The sequence below is a fragment of the Hemitrygon akajei genome, chromosome 7 (assembly GCF_048418815.1).
Source record: "Hemitrygon akajei chromosome 7, sHemAka1.3, whole genome shotgun sequence".
Classification (NCBI taxonomy): Eukaryota; Metazoa; Chordata; class Chondrichthyes; order Myliobatiformes; family Dasyatidae; genus Hemitrygon; species Hemitrygon akajei.
In genome coordinates, this window is record NC_133130.1 from 53,826,118 (window position 1) to 53,844,917 (window position 18,800).

The 18,800-nt window shown below is 41.2% G+C and overlaps 1 protein-coding gene across 1 annotated transcript; it reads right to left on the bottom strand.

The window, feature by feature from the left end:
* Positions 1-5,219: 5,219 nt before the first annotated feature.
* nenf (neudesin neurotrophic factor) lies at positions 5,220-18,244 on the bottom strand. Its single transcript, XM_073050879.1, has 4 exons — positions 17,991-18,244; positions 13,413-13,473; positions 10,499-10,602; positions 5,220-5,841 (listed from the first exon to the last, which is right to left on the bottom strand). Exons 1-4 carry the CDS (start codon positions 18,153-18,155, stop codon positions 5,665-5,667), a joined length of 507 nt encoding a protein of 168 aa, XP_072906980.1. The 5' UTR covers positions 18,156-18,244; the 3' UTR covers positions 5,220-5,664.
* Between the last annotated feature and the right edge of the window lie 556 nt (positions 18,245-18,800).

Genomic DNA, 18,800 nt, shown 5'->3' on the forward strand with positions numbered 1-18,800 from the left:
GTGGAGTGACATTTGCAATTTTCCAGTCTTCCGGAACAGTTCCAGAATCTTGTGATTCTTAAAAGATCATTACTAATGCCTCCATGATCTCTTCAGCCACCTCTTACAGAACCCTGGGCTATACACCGTCTGGTCCAGGTGACTTATCTACCTTCAGAACTTTCAGTTTCCCAGGAACCTTCTTCCTAGCTATGGCAACTTCACACACTTTATGCCCCCGACACCTGGAGTTCCAGCATACTACTAATATCTTCCACAGAGAAAACCGACTCAAAATACTTATTCAGTTTGTCTGCCATTTTGTCATCCTCCATTACTACCCCCACACCCAGGATTACGGCTGCACAGGTGGAAGGTCAACTGAGGAAGATCTGTACCAGCAAGGCAGCTGGACCGGATGGAGTTTCCCCACGATTACTGAGGGCCTGTGCGACTGAGCTGGGAGAACCACTACAGCGCATCTTCAACATGAGCCTGGAGCAAAGAGTACCCAGACAGTGGAAAACATCCTGTATTGTCCCGGTACCGAAGAAACCACAACCATAGGAGTTGAATGACTTCAGACCTGTTGCCTTGACGTCGCACGTGATGAAGACCATGGAGCGGCTGATAATACAGAATCTGAGGCCACAAACCAGGCACGCCCAGGATCCTCTTCAGTTTGCGTATAAGGAGAAGGTGGGAGTGGAGGATGCTATCACGTATTTGCTGCACAAATCACTCTCTCACCTAGATGGGGTCAGTTGTGCTGTGAGGATTACATTCCTTGACTTCTCTAGTGCCTTTAACACCATCCAGCCCAAGATCTTAAGGCACAAACTAACGGAGATGGGAGTAGACTCTCACATGGTGGATTGGATAGTGGACTACTTGACAGATAGACCTCAGTATGTGCGGTTGGGAGACTGTAGGTCTGACACGGTGGTAAGCAGCACAGGGGCGCCGCAGGGAACCGTACTCTCTCCGGTCCTGTTCACCCTGTACACATCAGACTTCCAATATAACTCGGAGTCCTGCCATGTGCAAAAGTTCGCTGATGACACGGCCATAGTGGGGTGTGTCAGGAATGGACAGGAGGAGGAGTATAGGAAACTGATACAGGACTTTGTGATATGGTGCAACTCAAACTACCTGCGTCTCAATATCACCAAGACCAAGGAGATGGTGGTGGACTTTAGGAGATCTAGGCCTCATATGGAGCCAGTGATCATTAATGGAGAATGTGTGGAGCAGGTTAAGACCTACAAGTATCTGGGAGTACAGTTAGACGAGAAGCTAGACTGGACTGCCAACACAGATGCCTTGTGCAGGAAGGCACAGAGTCGACTGTACTTCCTAAGAAGGTTGGCGTCATTCAATGTCTGTAGTGAGATGCTGAAGATGTTCTATAGGTCAGTTGTGGAGAGCGCCCTCTTCTTTGTGGTGGCGTGTTGGGGAGGAAGCATTAAGAAGAGGGACGCCTCACGTCTTAATAAGCTGGTAAGGAAGGCGGGCTCTGTCGTGGGCAAAGTACTGGAGAGTTTAACATCGGTAGCTGAGCGAAGGGCGCTGAGTAGGCTACGGTCAATTATGGATAACTCTGAACATCCTCTACATAGCACCATCCAGAGACAGAGAAGCAGTTTCAGCGACAGGTTACTATCGATGCAATGCTCCTCAGACAGGATGAAGAGGTCAATACTCCCCAATGCCATTAGGCTTTACAATTCTACCGCCAGGACTTAAGAACTTTTTAAAAGCTATTATTAATGCTTTTTGAGATAGTGATTTAGATGCATATCATATTTTTTTACTGAGTTAAGTATTGTATGTAATTAGTTTTGCTACAACAAGTGTATGGGACATTGGAAAAAAGTTGAATTTCCCCATGGGGATGAATAAAGTATCTATCTATCTATCTATCCTTCAGTGTAATTTTCCAGTGATCCAATATCCACTCTCACCTCTTTTACACTTTATGTCTTTTAAGAAGCTTTTGGTATCTTCTTTAATATTATTGGTTACTTTTGCCGTCCATCTTTACCTTTTTAATGACTTTTTTTAGTTGCCTTGCTTTTTAAAAGCTTCCCAATCCTCTAACTTTCCACAAATTTTTGCTATATTATTTTTGCCCTCTCTTTGGCTTCTATGTTGTCTTTGACTTCTCTTGTTAACCATGGTTGTGTCATTTTTCATTTAGAACACATCTCCTCCCTTGGGATGTATAATGCCCTGTGCCTTCCAAATTGCTTCCAGAAATTTCAGCCATTGCTGCTCTGTCATCATCTCTGCCAGTGTTCTTTTCCAGTCAGTTCTGGTCAACTCCTCTCTAATTCCCTTTACTCCACTCTGATACTGATACATCTGACTTCAGCTTCTCCTTCTCATATCATGATCACTTACCCCCAAGGGTTGTTTTACCTTTAGCTCTCTAATCAATTCTGGCTCATTGCACAACACCCACCCAATCCGGAAAAACTGATCACCTGGTGGGCTCAACCATGAGCTGCTCTAAAAACCCATCTCAAAGGCACGAGTTTAAGAGAGATCTCCATTCTTTTTTCATCATTTTTAAACGATTGAATGACACTGCTGGACATTAAGAACTTCAAATACTGGAGGTCTACCCCATCAGCGAGTAGCATGTTGGAAGAGGAGCCGAAACTGTAGATCATGTTGCTGCCTGGTCCAGAGAGGCATGAGAGCTGGTTTGCAAAGGCACTGTTCAGTCTTCTTGTGATCGCAAGGCCCCGTTGGACAATGAGAATGTGGAACGGTGCAAGTCCAGCTGACTGGTTTATTGGTGGCCTCCCTTATAGCGATGATTAGGCCTTTTGCATGCTTGCAGCCTCCCAGGCGAGAGCCACTGGAGTCCGTGCCCAGAGGAAGTGTGGCAGGGTTCTATGCTGTCTTCCAGAGTTCGCTCAGTGCCAGACCAGCTGGAATGTTTTCAGCTGCAGCCTGACAACACTCATGGACTTCCAAGATATTATTTGTGTGACCTTGTGTTTACTGCTATTTTATGTGCGCCATACGTGCCTTGCACCGTGTATGACCGTTGGTATTGTGTTTTGCACCTTGGCCACTGAGAAACATTGTTTCGTTTGGCTGTATGCATGGTTGAATGACAATTAAACTTCGCACCTTATAATAGTCCTCAAGCATTTCAAAGGGCTTGAAGCACTGATCTTGAATAGACCAGACCCATCTCTGATTTGTGTATTCAAATACACATTTTAATGAGTAATATGTTGATCACCTGAATTCCCAGCCTATGAGTCACCTTGTTAAAGCTGATGGATAGGCCACTGGGATTGGCACTGTGCTTGATCCTGCCGCTTGCAAAACTTAATAGTAGGAATACAATGTCCCCTTCACATATCTAGATATTCCGGCACGCTTAGAATAACTGAACTGTATATGCTGATAGTAATGCCCAAATACTCCAGTCTACTGCAAAGTTATGTGTGTTGTAAGTGTCAGTCCATTAAACCTGACCCTTATGATTTAGTACTTTCTCTATCTGGTCAATCAAATCAAATGAAGTTTAACTGTCACTCAAACCGTACGTGGATACAGCCAAATGAGACAGCATTCCTCAAGGGCCAAGGCGCAAAAATGTACCCGCCCATTCAACATTAACGAGAAAGGGGAGGAAAAAAACATGGTTATGTAACAAAGCCAAGTTCCTGAGTTGCAAATTCCAAGTCCTGCAAATTAATGGTTCCTGGCAGTCCAGCCTGTACAAACCTCTTCATGCAGTCCTGATTTTTTTTAAAAAACAGAATTATTACCAAATTCTTGCAAAATACATTCACATGGAAACATTTCCTTGGCTCAGGAGTTGGATGTCTCCTGGCAAGCCCCATTTACGAAGCCTGAGATTTTACCTTAATCCCATACATTGACTAAACAAACATCTAGAACAGCTCAGTAGCCACCCATTTAAACCCTGAGTAGGCAAATGTTGAGAACTCATTTCATTTGGAAATTACACACCCTCCATTCAAAATATTTAGAAGACGTAAAAAAATAAACAGGCAGTCAGCTCCATGGGTCCTTCAGTGACTGAATAAACAGGAAGTTATAACGCTTACCAATACTAAAGCAGTTGTGACAGTTCACTTTCCAAATACAAGAAAATATTTCAAGCAGTACAAGGTTAAAACTTTCCATGCTATGTGCTGTATAGTGCTGCAATGTTGCAGCTAAAGGTGTTTTTTTAAATGGAGGTATTAAATGTCTCACGGTATCTTGAAGTAACTTAGCTGTGCACAAAGACCAACAAAAGCTGCATTCATATTGTGAATGTACAGATTTAGTATTCTGCCATTTGTTTTCAACCTTCATGTTCTAATGAGACAACTAGTTTAGTAATTTGATAAATAAAATTGATCTGTGGCTAAATTTTTGAAAATAATCTAAACCACTTGGGCAAAGCTGTTGGATATTATCGATGTGTAGATGAAAACACACACTGCACTTGAGGCGCAAGAGATTCTGCAGATGCTGCAAATCTTGAGCCAACACACAAAATGCTGGAAGAACTCAGCAAGTCAGGCAGGAGGGAAATAAACAGTCGACATTTCGAGCCCTGATGAAGGTCCCCGCCAAAACCTCAACTGCTTATTTCCCTCCGTAGATACTGCAAGACTTGCCTGGTTCTTCCAGCATTTTGTGCGCGTTACTAGATTTCAGGTTTCTAAACTGACCAGATTGGGGGAAACTATCTTATCCAGGCTCCATGTCAGCTGTAGGACATCTCACATATAGCTGGTCAAATTATCAACTCTGACATGAATGTAAAGAGGATGACTTATGGAACTCACTAACTAACTTGAAGAAATTAAACCTCAAGCTTTGTGAATAAGAGACCATATTGAAGGAAAACAGCAACACACACAAAATGCTGGGAGAACTCAGCAGGTCAGGCAGCATCTATGGAAAGGAGTACAGACAACCTCTTGGATTGGAACCCATTGTCAGGACTGGAAAACAGTGTAGTTTAAACTGAGAAACTAACAGTATGTTTTACATCAGAGGAAGAGGACTAAAGATGTCTGTGTCAAACACAGCAAACATAATAAATTCATTAGGGTGTAAAAGCTATTATAGCAAATGCAAGAACAAAATGAAACTTGTCAAAGCACTCCACCTCAATGCACACACAAAGTGTTTCTAATTAACAAAGTATTCCAGGGTTATATCCCACTGATAGCAATTTGGAACATAAAGCAAAACAAAGGAAAAGGTGTCATCTTTAATTCCTTGGTTGTGGATCGGAAACACTGGTGGAAAATAAACCATGGCTCTATTTAGATACACAAATAGCTCTCTAATTCCTAACAGTAACTCCCTTTTCAGACACAATGAATGATCTTTACAAAAGGTCATTTCAAACCAAATAACAAAACAAGCATTTTAAAAAATACAAAGAGAGATTTAATATCTCACATATATGGACATATCTGATAAGATTCTTCTTGCAAAAGATTGAATAATCATATATGTGAGTAAATACAATTTAAAAGCCATTAAATCTTACAAAGGCATTTGCTTCCAATACACAATTAAACAATGTTCTTATTTTTTTTACATTTAGTACTAGATAGTGTATCATCTTGCTACTATACTTTAAATACAAAAAAAATGGAATATACTTTTTGAATGCAAGGGGGGAGGTCATTAAAACTCATCTTTGATGTTGAAGTGGGGCTGATCTTCAGGTTTAAAGTCTTTGTTGGGGCTGCCATCTTCATTAAGAATTCGACGTGCAGTATAGCCAACAATAGGATACTTGGTCTTATATAAACTGTTGAAAATATTATCTAGAGACTGCAGCTCATCTTCAGTGAGTCCAGTCTGTGAAACAATGGAAAAAAGATGTCATAAATACTCTATGTATATAAGAATACAAAATACAATGACTGAAAGGAGCTAGTATCTGGAAATAGAAAGAGAAAGATTCAACTCTGGTTGCAATGCAGCTGAAGTGAGTTGGTACCAAGTGAAATTTTACAGTGTGACCTAGCATAAATTATAGTAGCAAATCATAAAGACCAAGAAATTCTGCAGATGCTGGAAATCCAGAGTAACACACAAAATGAGGGAACTCAACAGTTCAGGCAGAATCTATGGAGAAGAATAAAGAGTTGAAGTTTTGACCCAAAACGTCAATTCTTTATTCCTCTCCATAGATGTTGTTCAACCTGCTGAGTTCAGGTAACATTTTCTACAAATTGAAGGTAACTTTTGATTTGTACACCTTCTGTAACTTGACTAAGGTAGCAAAAGAAACACCATTCACAGACAACTTGCTAGATAGAATGAGATGATTGTTGAGGCTTTTTAAAAATCAATGCCACATTGAAATTGAAGAACATCTGTGGAGCTGGGTTTTGCTCAGTTTATGTCCCTCTTCTTCCTTACTAGCTTTAAGCACATAATTTCATTACTTATGTGGTGGGCAGTAGGGCCAAAATGAAGCATTTAAAATCTCAGGACTATAAAGAATCACTTAAAACAGTACTAAAAAATCTCATTTCCATCAAAAGTAAGGACTCTACACAGATACACAACTGAGGGAACTGTGGACTTAAAGGGTACATGGTTGAACAAAATGGGTACGAAAAACGTGATGGGCAAAGTTATGTAACTGAAAAGGATGGGGAGTTTTTCTTTAAACTATAAACATGTTATCACAAGCATACGTCATATACATAGTTGGTGAGGAAATTACATTCCTTTGAGTTGTGCTTGTTGCAACGAGTTGAGAGAGGTTACTAAACAAAATCTAGAGCAAGTAAAACAAAAATTGATCAGAATTACTTCTTTACGTTTTGAAGAAATAAGAATAGCAGATATTAAAATGTATTTACTATAAGTGAACATTACAAATTTAATGCACAATTGCTGTGAAGGTGAATCTAAAGAGTACAAATATGAATATACAGACTACAATTTACCTCATTTCATTAGAAGCTAGAAACAAGTAATTCATTCCATTTTATTTTGGACTGACAAAATATGAGCCAAAATGATCAAACGGGGAAGAGCAACACAACTGAGTATTTAAGTTTGTTTCTTGTCAATCTGGAGCAGTGCACCAGATCATGCAGCACCACCTAGTGGCATTACAGGAAATAGCAAAAGATCAGGGTTTCATGAGGTTTGTCTCATTGGAGTGCCTCCTGCAGGTAGTGTATTCCTCACACTATATTTGCTTGGGTTTTGGAAATTCACAAATCACTACCCCAAAAGTGTAAAACCAATTTTCAAGAAATAAATCAACTTTTTTTCCCCCCCACAACTTGTACTTCTTGATAGGGCTTGAGTAATGAGAATAAAATCAGAGAAGCCCACTTTCTAAGAACACACTTCCCATAATGCAGGAATCACCTGTTATAAAATTTTGGGCCAGCATCTGCATGCTCTGTAATCTTGCCTAGTGCAATCCAGGTCCCTGGAAATGAACAGCATGATCTCAGCAGTAATATGGGCTTGGAGCTGCTTTGGGTACCTGCCTCCTCACTGCTCCTGCCAACAACCATCCAGAGATCCAGGTCCAACACTGCAAAGGATCCAACAGGTGATCACCATTTCTCCATGGCCAAAAAAATATTAAAACAATGCCGTTTGTCTTGAAAAACAGAGGAGTGCCAATAGGATCAGGTTTAATATCACCAGAATACACCTTGAAGTTTGTTGTCTTTGTGGCAGTATTACAATGCAAGACTTAATAATGGAAAAATTTTCACAGTAAAAAATACTGTAACAGTCAAATTAAATAAGTAGTGCAGAAACAGAGATGAAAAAGTAGTCAGGTAGTGCTCGTGGGTTCAATGTCCATTCAGAAATCGGATGGCAGAGGGGAAAAAGCTGTTCCTGAATTGTTGAGTGTGTTCCTTCAGGCTTCTGTACCTCCTTCCTGATGGTAACAATGAGAACAAGGCATGGCCTGGGTGATTTGGGTCCTTAACGACTGATGTAGCCTTTTTGAAGCATTGCTCCTTGCATACGTCCTGGATGCCATGGAGGTTAGTGCCCATGATGGGGTGACTAAGTTTACCACTCTCTGCAGCTGATTTCAATCCTGTGCAGTAATTGCCCCCCCATACCAGACGGTGATGTAGCCAATCAGAATGCTCCATGGTATTGTAGACGAGATTCTTCACACAGTGGCATGCAAAAGTTTGGGCACCTCTGGTCAAAATTTCTATTACTGTGAAAAGCAAAGCGAGTAAAAGATGACCTGATGTCCAAAAGGCATAAAGTTAAAGATGACACATTTCTTTACTGTTTTAAGCAAGATTATTTTTATTTCCATCTTTTAGTTTCAAAATAACAAAAAAGGAAAAGGGCCTGAAGCAAAAATTTGGGCCCTGCATGGTCAGTACTTAGTAACACCCCCTTTGGCAAGTATCACAGCTCATAAATGCTTTCTGTAGCCAGCTAAGAGTCTTTCAATTCTTGTTTGGGGGATTCTTGGGTCGTCTTGCATGCAATGCTCTTTTGTGGTCTATCCACAGATTTTCGATGATATTTAGGTTGGGGGACTGTGAGGGCCATGGCAAAACCTTCAGCTTGTGCCTCTTGGAGTAGTCCATTGTGGATTTTGAAGTGTGTTTAGGATCATTATCCTGTTGTAAAAGCCATAATCTTTTCATCTTCAGCTTTTGTTTTTATACAGACAGTGTGATGTTTGCTTCTAGAATTTGCTGGTATTTAATTGAATTCATTCTTCCCTCTACCAGTGAAATGTTCCCCATGCCACTGGCTGCAACACAAGCCCAAAGCATGATCGATCCACCCCCGTGCTTAACAGTTGGAGAGGAGTTCTTTTCATGAAATTCTGCACCCTTTTTTCTCCAAACATACCTTTGCTCATTGCGGCCAAAAAGTTCTATTTTAACTTCATCAATGCACGGGACTTGTTTCCAAAATGCATCAGGCTTGTTTAGATGTTCCTTTGCAAACTTCTGACGCTGAATTTTGTGGTGAGGACACAGGAAAAGTTTTCTTCTGATGACTCTTCCATGAAGGTCATATTTGTGCAGGTGTTGCTGCACAGTAGAACAATGCACCACCACTCCGGAGTCTGCTAAATCTTCCTGACGGTCTTTGCAGTCAAACAGGGGGTTTGATTTGCCATTCTAGCAATCCTATGAACAGTTCTCTCGGAAAGTTTTCTTGGTCTTTCAGACCTCAACTTGACCTCCACCGCTCCTGTTAACTGCCATTTCTTAATTACATTACTAACTGAGGAAACGGCTACCTGAAAATGCTTTGCTATCTTCTTATAGCCTTCTCCTGCTTTGTGGGCATCATTTATTTTAATTTTCAGAGCGCTAGGCAGCTGCTTCAAGGAGCCCATGGCTGCCGATTGTTGGGACAAGGTTTGAGGAGCCAGGGTATTTATAAAGCTTTGAAATTTGCATCACCTGGCCTTTCCTAACGATGATTGTGAACAAGCCATAGACCTAACAAGCTTACCAAGGTCTGAGACCTTGGTAAAAGTTATCCGAGAGCTTAAATCTCTTGGGGTGCCCAAACTTTCGCATGGTGCTCCTTTCCTTTTTTTCACCCACTCTAAAATAATACAAAACAAAAATAATACACCAATCGCTTAAAATGTTGAAAAGAATGTTTCATCTTTAACTTTGACTTTGAGATCAGTTCATCTTCTACTCACTTAACTATTCACAGTAACAGAAATTTTGACAAGGGGTGCCCAAACTTTTGGATGCCACTGTTATTTTAATTTCCCCTTTTTCCATTTAAGTTATTAGTTAACCTTTCTACAATGAGATTTAATTGAATATTATCATCTCAAATATTCACTCTTATTGGGCCTAGCTTTGTGAAACAGGGAAACATGGTGTTTCAGCATTTGTTGCTACGACCTAACATACCTGTCTTGCAACACACACAAAATGCTGGTGGAACGCAGCAGGCCAGGCAGCATCTATAGGAAGAAGCGCTGTCGACGTTTCGGGCCAAGACCCTTCGTCATACCTGTCCTGTCCTTGCTGGCTGCGTGGATGACTGATTGAGCTTCTACTGTGTAATGGTTTCCCTTCCACATCCCAAAAATGTTTTTTTTAAACTGCCTATATATGCCTTACAATAGACAAATGAGACAGAATGAGTTGCAGGACAGCATTGCTCCACTGGAATGGCATAGGCGTGATCAGCCAAATGGCTTCCTTCTTATGCTGTAATCACATCAAAAATCAGCACAGGTTACAAAATGATGTTTTTAAAAAGTATTACTGAATAACTGAAATAATATCAAAAGTGAATAAATGTTGGCCTCTATAAATTAATACAACCCCAATTGGAAATTCAAACCCCTGACTAGTGGACAATAATCACATTTGACCAACTACATCAGTACACATACATTTAAACTAGACAATTTTACCAAGTAGAAAATGCAGTATGTCAGAATACGGCAAACTCAAATGCCTTATCACAGTTTAATCAAAAGTCTCTCATTCTTGCCGCTCATACAACTTACAGTATCATGTGTGAGGTCTTTGGGATCCAAAGACATCTTTGCTACAGCTCTTGTTGAGTCCTTCCCCACTAGTACATTATAAGGGGCACCTTTGCCATAAAATTCTAAAAGAGAGAAGGAAAGGTTTTCAATGTTACAGGTAATTCACTGACTGTACAAACAATTGGACACAATATTTGCAAAAGCATAGCTCTACCTTCGCATAGGAATCTGTGGTGGGTAGGGATGAAAAAGGAAAGGGAATGTGCCCTCTTGAAATTTTGTCCCAATTATGCAGCTGCCCAATTAGTTGACGTTTCATGGAAATAGTTAAAAAGGTATAAAAACATAAACTGAGTCAATCAGTGCAGGCACCTAATGCAGATAATGGCTGCCTTCACTTAATGCTATTATTGACTGCTTCCACCAATTCATCATTTCATTGTGACATTCAAGATGATTGTCGATATCTTCAAATTCTTCACAGTTCACAACTTGAAATTATTTCATTTGCACTCACGGCCGTTTCTGGCATTTCCAAGCCTGAATGCTTGAAACTGCAGTCAGTACAACAGTTCTGAATTGTCTTGCTGCTTATTTTCTCAACTATCAGTGCCAAAACTCATTGCTTTTTGAATGCAAACACACACAGCTAATGCTATTTAAAAACTGTTTGCTCTAGGCATGGTGTAGCGTTGACCAACTATGCAAGAGCACAGGACTGACACTAGATCAGCAACCGTCTCCGGCCCCAAGTAAGCAACACAGTGTCTCAAACAAACAAAGGGAATCCCAGCAATTTTTCCCTCGATTCGTTTTTATTCTTTAGGAGTTGTCCCAATCAAGCAGCTGTCCTGATTAGCAAAACAGCCCAACTAACCAAAATCCTCTGTATATATAAAAAGCTATGCTGTGTAAACTAAACACAGCCTATAAGATGAATACCAAAAAGGAGCAGAAAATAACTTGCTGAACAATCACTTCAATATCTTGAATTTAGGTTTAATCCAAATAAGGATAAGGAATCACAAAGAATGTACAAAAAAAAAAGCAGAAGTTTAGTTTCATGATCACATTTGATAAACAGATTCAACACTTCTGATCTTTTAAGCCCTTTTATCATGGATTTTTAATAAAGAGCGCCCCCTCCAGGCCCATCAAATCTATGTCAATCAAATAATGGTTACAGTAAAACTGATAATCAAAGTTCAAAGTAAGCTTATTACAATCTTGACATTAATTTTCTTGCAGGCATTCACAGTAGATACAATCACAATAGAATCAAGGAAAGACCACACCCAACAGGGCAGGCGCCCAATGTGCAAACAACAAACTGTGCAAATAAAAGAAAGAAAGAAGAAATAAATATGAAGAACCTAACATGAAGAGTCCTTGAAGGTGAGTCAGCGGGTTGTGAGAACAGTTCAGTGACAGAGAGAGTGAAGTTATCCCCTCTGGTTCAAGAGGGTTAGTAACTGTTCCTGAACATGGTGGTGTTGGTCCTGAGGCTCCTACACCTTCCTCCTGATGGCAGCAGCGAGACGAGAGTGTGGCCTGGATGGTGGGAGTCCATGATGATGGATGCTGCTTTTCTGCAACATCACTCCTTGTAGATATGTTCAAAGGGGGGAGGGCTTTACCTGTGATGGACTAGGCTGTATCTAATACATTTTGTGGGATTTTCCATTCAAGGGAATTGGTGATTCCATACCACCCCAAGCTTCAACCAATCAATATACTCTCCACTATATATGTTAAAGTTTCAGATGACATTCGAATCTTGGCAAATTTCCAAGAAAGTGCTTTCTTCATATGGCACACAAGAGCTGGACCCAGGACAGATCAGCTGAGCTGAAAACACCGAGGAATTTAAAGATGCTGACCCTCTCCTCTGATCTCCCAATGGACTTCCTGTTTCAGCCTCCTGAAGTCAATAATCATCTCCTTGGTCTTGCTGACATTGAGTAAGAGGTTGGTGTTATGGCACAACGCAACAAGATTTTCTGTCTCCCTCCTATACGCTGATTCGTCCCCACATTTGATTTGGCCAATGACAGAGGTGTCAGCAGCAAACTTAAATATGGCATTGGAGCTGTACTTTGGCAGCAGAGCGGGGGGTGGGGAGCACACCGGTGCACTTGTGTGCTGATGGAGATTGTGGAGGAGACGTTGTCAATCTAACTGACTGGGGTCTGCCTGTGAGGATCCTGTAGCACAAGGAAGTATTGAAGCCTGGGCCTTGAGCTTATTGATTAACTTTGAGGAGAAAGCAGCATTGAAGCTGTAGATGATAAAGAGCATCTTCACTGTTCGGAAGTTCCAAGGTTGAGCGAAGAGCCAATGAAATGGCGTCTGCTGTTGACCTGTTTTGACAGTGGACAAATTGGAGTGGATCCAAGTCACTTCTCGGGCACGACTTGATATGTTTCATCACCAGAGTCCTGACATTAACCTGATCTAACATTTCCGGCAAGATCTCAAGATTGCTGTCCTCTGCCGCTCCCCAACTAACCTGGCACAGCTTGAGCAATTTTGCAAGGATAAATGGGCAAATCTTACTTTGTCACATTGTGCAGTGCTAGTAGTACTAATAAAGACTTATCCAAAAAGACTACTACTGGCTGTAATACCTGCGGGAAGCAGTTCAACTAAGTATTAGCAAAGGGGGAATGAATACTTTTGAACGACTAACATTACAGTTTTTTTTAATTTTTAGTTTTTCCTACCTTTGTAATTTCCCTTGTTTCTGGGGCTCTACTGTGAAAAAGTGAGCACAAATAAAAATTCTTTGTTAAATTGATCAAAATCTCTGGTTGCAATACTCATTTATGTGAACAAAGGGTTGGGGTCTGAATACTTTTACAAGGCACTATATGTTAAGTGCACAGCAAAGTAAGAGAGATAAATATGCACATAATGTTTATATAATGTTTACCTTTTCCCAATGAGACATCAAACACCACTCCCTTAACTGCCATGTAGATCGGTTGATTGTCCTTGGAGAAGGAAAAGAAATAATTTAGCACTAAAAAGACACCCAGGCAAATAGGTACAGAAATAATTGAAAGGCAGAAGTAAATACCACAGAGCACAAGCTAAAGCCTAGGACACTGCCCATTTCAGTCTCTGCTGCTAAAACTCTTGCCCACTGGAAACTCCACGGTTCTTAAGCTCATCAGCAAGTCACCATCCTCCTTTCCAGCTCATCTGAGGCTTGATTGACCGGCTTCCCAACTAACCTACATTGGGATCTAGTTGCCTCCCTGTCACTGATCACAGTTTACATGGTGTCTAAGGCAGATGTTACACAAGCACTCGATGTATTGAGTGCTACAATTAGCAAACAAAAAACATTCAAATCATTGCCAGCAATTTCAATCAGGCTTGCTTGAAGAAATCTCTGGCCAATTAGCATCAACATGTCACCTGCAACACCAGGGGTCCCAACAAACTCAACTTCTGTTACACTATGATCAGAAATGCCTACCGTTGTATCCCTAGTTGTATTTTGGGAAATCTGATCCTGTCAGAAGGCTGTCCTCCTCCCGCCTGCAGAGGCTCAGACAACAATGAGGTGGTCCCGGGAGGCAGAGGAGTGGCTGTGGAATTGCTTTGAGTCGGTGGACTTAGCCGTGTTCAAGAACTCAAAAGATCTAAATGATATCAACAGATACCGGGGAAGGGATAATAAATCAGACATGATGGAATGGTGGAGCGGACTCAATGGGCCAAATGGCCTAATTCTGCATGTCTTATAGTCCAAGGACATGGTACCTGCCTCAACAACTATCATACAGTGGCACTCACATCCACTGTGATGAAACACATCAACTCCTGCCTGAGGAATGATTTTGATCCACTCCAATTTGCCTACCATCACAACAGGTCAACAGCAGATACAATTTCATTGGCCTTCACTCAACCCTAGAACATCTTGACAGTGGTGATGCACACAATAGGATGCAATTCATTGACTACAGCTCTGCAATCAACCATTTCATACCTTCAATACCTCCTTGGGCTACTGGATCTTGGATTTCCTCACTTGCAGACCCCAGTCAGTTCAGATTGGCAACAGCATCTCCTCCACAATCTCTATCAGCACAGGTGCACTGTAAAGCTGTGTGCTTCCCTCCACACCCACCCCCCACCCCCGCTCTACTTGCTAAGTACAGCTCCAATACCATACTTAAGTTTGCTGCCTACACCTGTCATTGGCCAAATCAACAGTGGTGAAGGATCAGCATATAGGAGGGAGACTGAAAATCTTGTTGCATTGTGCCAGAACAATAGCCTCTCACTCAATGTCAGCAAGACCAAGGAGCTGATTGTTGACTCCAGGAGGAGGAAACCAGAGGTCCATGAGCCAGTCCACATTGGCAGATCAGAGGAGAAGAGGGTCAGCGTCTTTAAACTGAACACAGATGGCACCTTGGATAGCCTCACAAGAAATGCCTTATCTAAACTAAAAAAGTAGACATCTCCTTCCTCTGAATTATGAAAATCTACACTGTGCTATTTCTAAAATCCTTAGTTTCTTTATTAGTGAGAGAGAATGAGCTTCAACACAAGTAAACACTACTGGCCATCTCTTATCTTCTGGTGTTGTTTGCAAGTACCTTATCAAACAGAGTCATCCGTCTGCACTACCAGTCTTCCTTTCACCATCCACACCTCCTCACCATATATCCAAGGCATGTTCTCTGTTCTCCTCCCGATCTGCTGAGAGTTCCTACATCCCTTTAAGATTCCCTTGACTATGCAGTAGCTGAAGATCGCATAACAAACTTCTAATTATCTCCATGGATTACAACATGGTCCGCTGCTTGACTTTGTGTCTGAAGACACACGGTGGGACACAAGTTTAAGTTGCCAGTAACAAGGAGGTGGTCACATCACTTCTCTCAGGGGTCATCGGCTCATTCTCAAGTTGACAGCAAGACAAGTTGTTTTCTTTAAAATTGGATTGACAATTGGCTGTTCGTCTTGAGATCTTGCCCCTTTACAGTCCTCCTTCACATTGCATATTTGATCAGATTTACAGAAAAATTTCTGATCAGCTAGAATTGGGCCACTCTGAATTTGGAAGTTCTGCTTCAGCTTATCAGAATGAAACCTGAGGGGTTGCTGATTTCATGTTGGCGCTACCTGTTCATTCTGGGCACAGTTCTGAGATAACCCCAGAAAGAGGCAACAATCCTGAATAACTTGGCCTTAGCTCCTACTAAGTGGTTGCACAAGGCTTTTCTCATTCCACCTGTCGATCAGAAAACTACTGAGCCACATTTTTCTTGTCCAGGACCAAAGTAACCTGATTGGCCCTCTTGTCTCGATCATAGCAGCAGGTGACACTCCAAAAAATAGCAACATCAGATCAGGCAAACAACTGCACATCAGCCTTGCTATCACCATAATGATTTAAACCACATTTCATGATTGGCCAAATACCCTTTATCTCCTGTTGGCAGTTTGCAACACAGCCTTGCATCACGTACTAGTGTCCTGCCTAATCAAATACAGAGAGGCTTGCTCCACATCATAACGGTGAACCACATTGTCATGCCATCCTCTGGAAAAAGCACCCTCTGGCATACACTAAACAAATTAATTCCTCTAGACTGCTCACATTTACATCACAAATATTCCACATCAAAGTTAATGACAGCAGCATGGCCCCCTCTGCTCTAGGGTGCATACCACCCAATTCTGGTTGGACATTCAGATAAATTCTGGCAATGGAAACACTATCCAAAACCCATAAGGGGAAACATTACAGATTTCCATTTTCACAAAGAACTAGCAGCCCAGAGACACACCCAACCCTCTTGTGTAATATTTCCTTGTTCACCAGCATTAGATTTAAAAGTGAGACAATGTAGGACAAAAAAATTTGCCATTCAGTACTTTCAAGAATGTCAAGGCTGATCTGTTACCTCAACGTCACTTTTCCATACTAACCCCACATCCCTTGATTCCTTTAACATCAGAAAATCTATTTCTTCCTAAATATTCCAGGCAATTGAGCCTTCACTACACACTCATTCTTCTACTTAAAAGGCATCATCAGACTGGCTGTACAATCTCTTCTGATAATCCTGGAGAGGAAATACTTGCAAATTACTTCAAAAATAAATTACTTGAACAGAAGCCAGTGGTGTTGTTTATACATGGCTTTCTTCATGGAAGAACCAACTTATCCACGTCCTTAAAATTGGGAACAAAATTGGACCAACTTGTCTCTACTTGGGCAAATTTATTCCAATTTGATTGTTTTTATTGCAACTCAAGAAAAAGTGGCTTGCCCAAGTGGAGACAAAAACAGACTGCAAGTGACTGCATTCAACAAAAATGTGTACATATAAATCACTTGGAAGGCAAATGTCTACAGATGCTTAAAGTTTGAAATAAAATCAGAAAATGCTTATAATTTTTTTAAAAGGCCAGGAAGCATCTGCAGAGAGAGAGAGATAGGGTCAATGTTCTAACTTCTCACCAGCACAGTACTTACAGCATGTTTATTTTTTAAAAACTCAAAATGAACTAGAAAACAAACTGAAGTAGAAAGAAAATAATGCAGTAATTTTCACAATTAATTTTCATCTTAGAAGTATATATCACAGAAACAAGTTCTAGCAAGATCACACTTGGAGCTTTGCATGCAGTACGGATTATCCAGCTATAGGAAATTTTCATTACACTGGAAAAGGTGCAGGAAAGTCACAGGGATGTTACAGCGACTGGGGGACTCTCCTCTCCCCCCCCCCCCCCCCCCCCCCCCAGGAGAGAAGCTTCCGTTATGATGAAATATTTACTTTCCCCCGGAGCACAGGAGGTTGAAGGGTGAGGTTTATAAGATCACAAGGATGCAGATAAGGTGAATGGCCGTATTCCTTTTCTTAGATAGGACGTCTAAAGATGAGAAAGGATTGAAAACGGATCTTGAGGGACAACTTTTTCCATGCAGAGGGCGGTGAGTAGATGGAACAATCTATCAGGGAAAGTTTAAAAGTCATTTGGATACAAGATAGAAGAGGCCAAGAGAGGTGTGGGCCAAACACAGGCAAATGGGACTAGTTCAGATAGCCATCTTGCTCAGCATGGAAGAATTGCGCCAAAGTGCCCGTTTCCACGTTGAATGACTTTTCGCATCTACATTTTTATCGCCCATCTACACTAATCCTGTTTGCCAACTTGAAGATAGTCCAAACACAAAACACACAAATATTCCATAATTGTATTTAGAATGTTCATAGCAGAGCTTTGTTTGTACCATTAGGCCAATTTCAGGATGCTTCACCTCATTGTGTGCCCGTTTATTCACTATTAACCGAGAATGATACCCACCCTAATGTGTACAGCATAAGGGTGGATACAATTTAAATTAAATACAACCACATTTTTTGCTGCATCTAGTACATAATTGCAATGTACTCCAAGAATGCTGAAATCGCTGAATTATGCACTTCGGAATTAGATATTAGTTTACCGATGGTTCAGTAAACATTTTACCCACCTCTTCCCCGTTGTATTTAGACAACTCCTCTTCGGTAAACAAACGCACAGCTTTCTGTGGAGAGGGTGAACGTTTCAATTTAACTTCATCAGCGAGCAAGCCACTTAAGCTAATTAGACTAATGAAAATAACCCAGATACATCTCTCTAATCTGCCCGCCGACATTTTACTCCACTTCCTCGAACCCTGATTCCTGGACTCACAGAGCAGGAATAGTTATGCACTGACTACACCTACCCGGGCTCCGGGATACCGCCTGTCATTCAAACGCATCAACCAATGAGCAACAGCCTAACAAGGAAACAGCTTCTCTTTGCTAGCGAGTATACTGACGTCGCATGAATTCTATAATCAGCCAATAACAATTATTAGAGCCAACCAATCATAACCACTGCAAACGGACAGCCAATGTCAGCCAATCATATAATCTAGTGAGCCAATAGTTGCCTCGTAATCATTGCAGCCAATCAATGATAAAAGGAACGAAAGGGAACACGGGGAAAGAATGTTCAGTCCGGAATTCGTTGAGTCAGTTGGGAAGTACGCAGCAGATCAGACAACATTTGTGGGAATTTAATGCTTCAGAGTCAGTATAGTCGCCTTTAGTGGAAATGATAGGAAAGTAACTGAAGATTAGACCAAGCAACACACAGAAAATGCTGGAGGAACTCAGTAGGCCAGGCAGCATCTTGCTTGAAGATTAGACCAAAGTATGTCAGGTGTAAAGTACTAAATCCAGCTGCTTGGACGGGTTTGCAGGGAAAGGTACAGGTCCTGATGCTGGATAAATGCTGCAACGCTTTTGTGTCC

Bases quoted from the DNA above. Each gene is read 5' to 3' on its own strand.
- nenf (XM_073050879.1), bottom strand. From the start codon at position 18,155: ATGTCGGCGGGCAGATTAGAGAGATGTATCTGGGTTATTTTCATTAGT. The intron at 13,474-17,990 runs GTGGGTAAAATG...TCCTTCTCCAAG, and splicing joins CTAAATACAACGGGGAAGAG to GACAATCAACCGATCTACAT. The intron at 5,842-10,498 runs GTAAGTTGTATG...ATTGTTTCACAG, and splicing joins AAGACCTCACACATGATACT to ACTGGACTCACTGAAGATGA.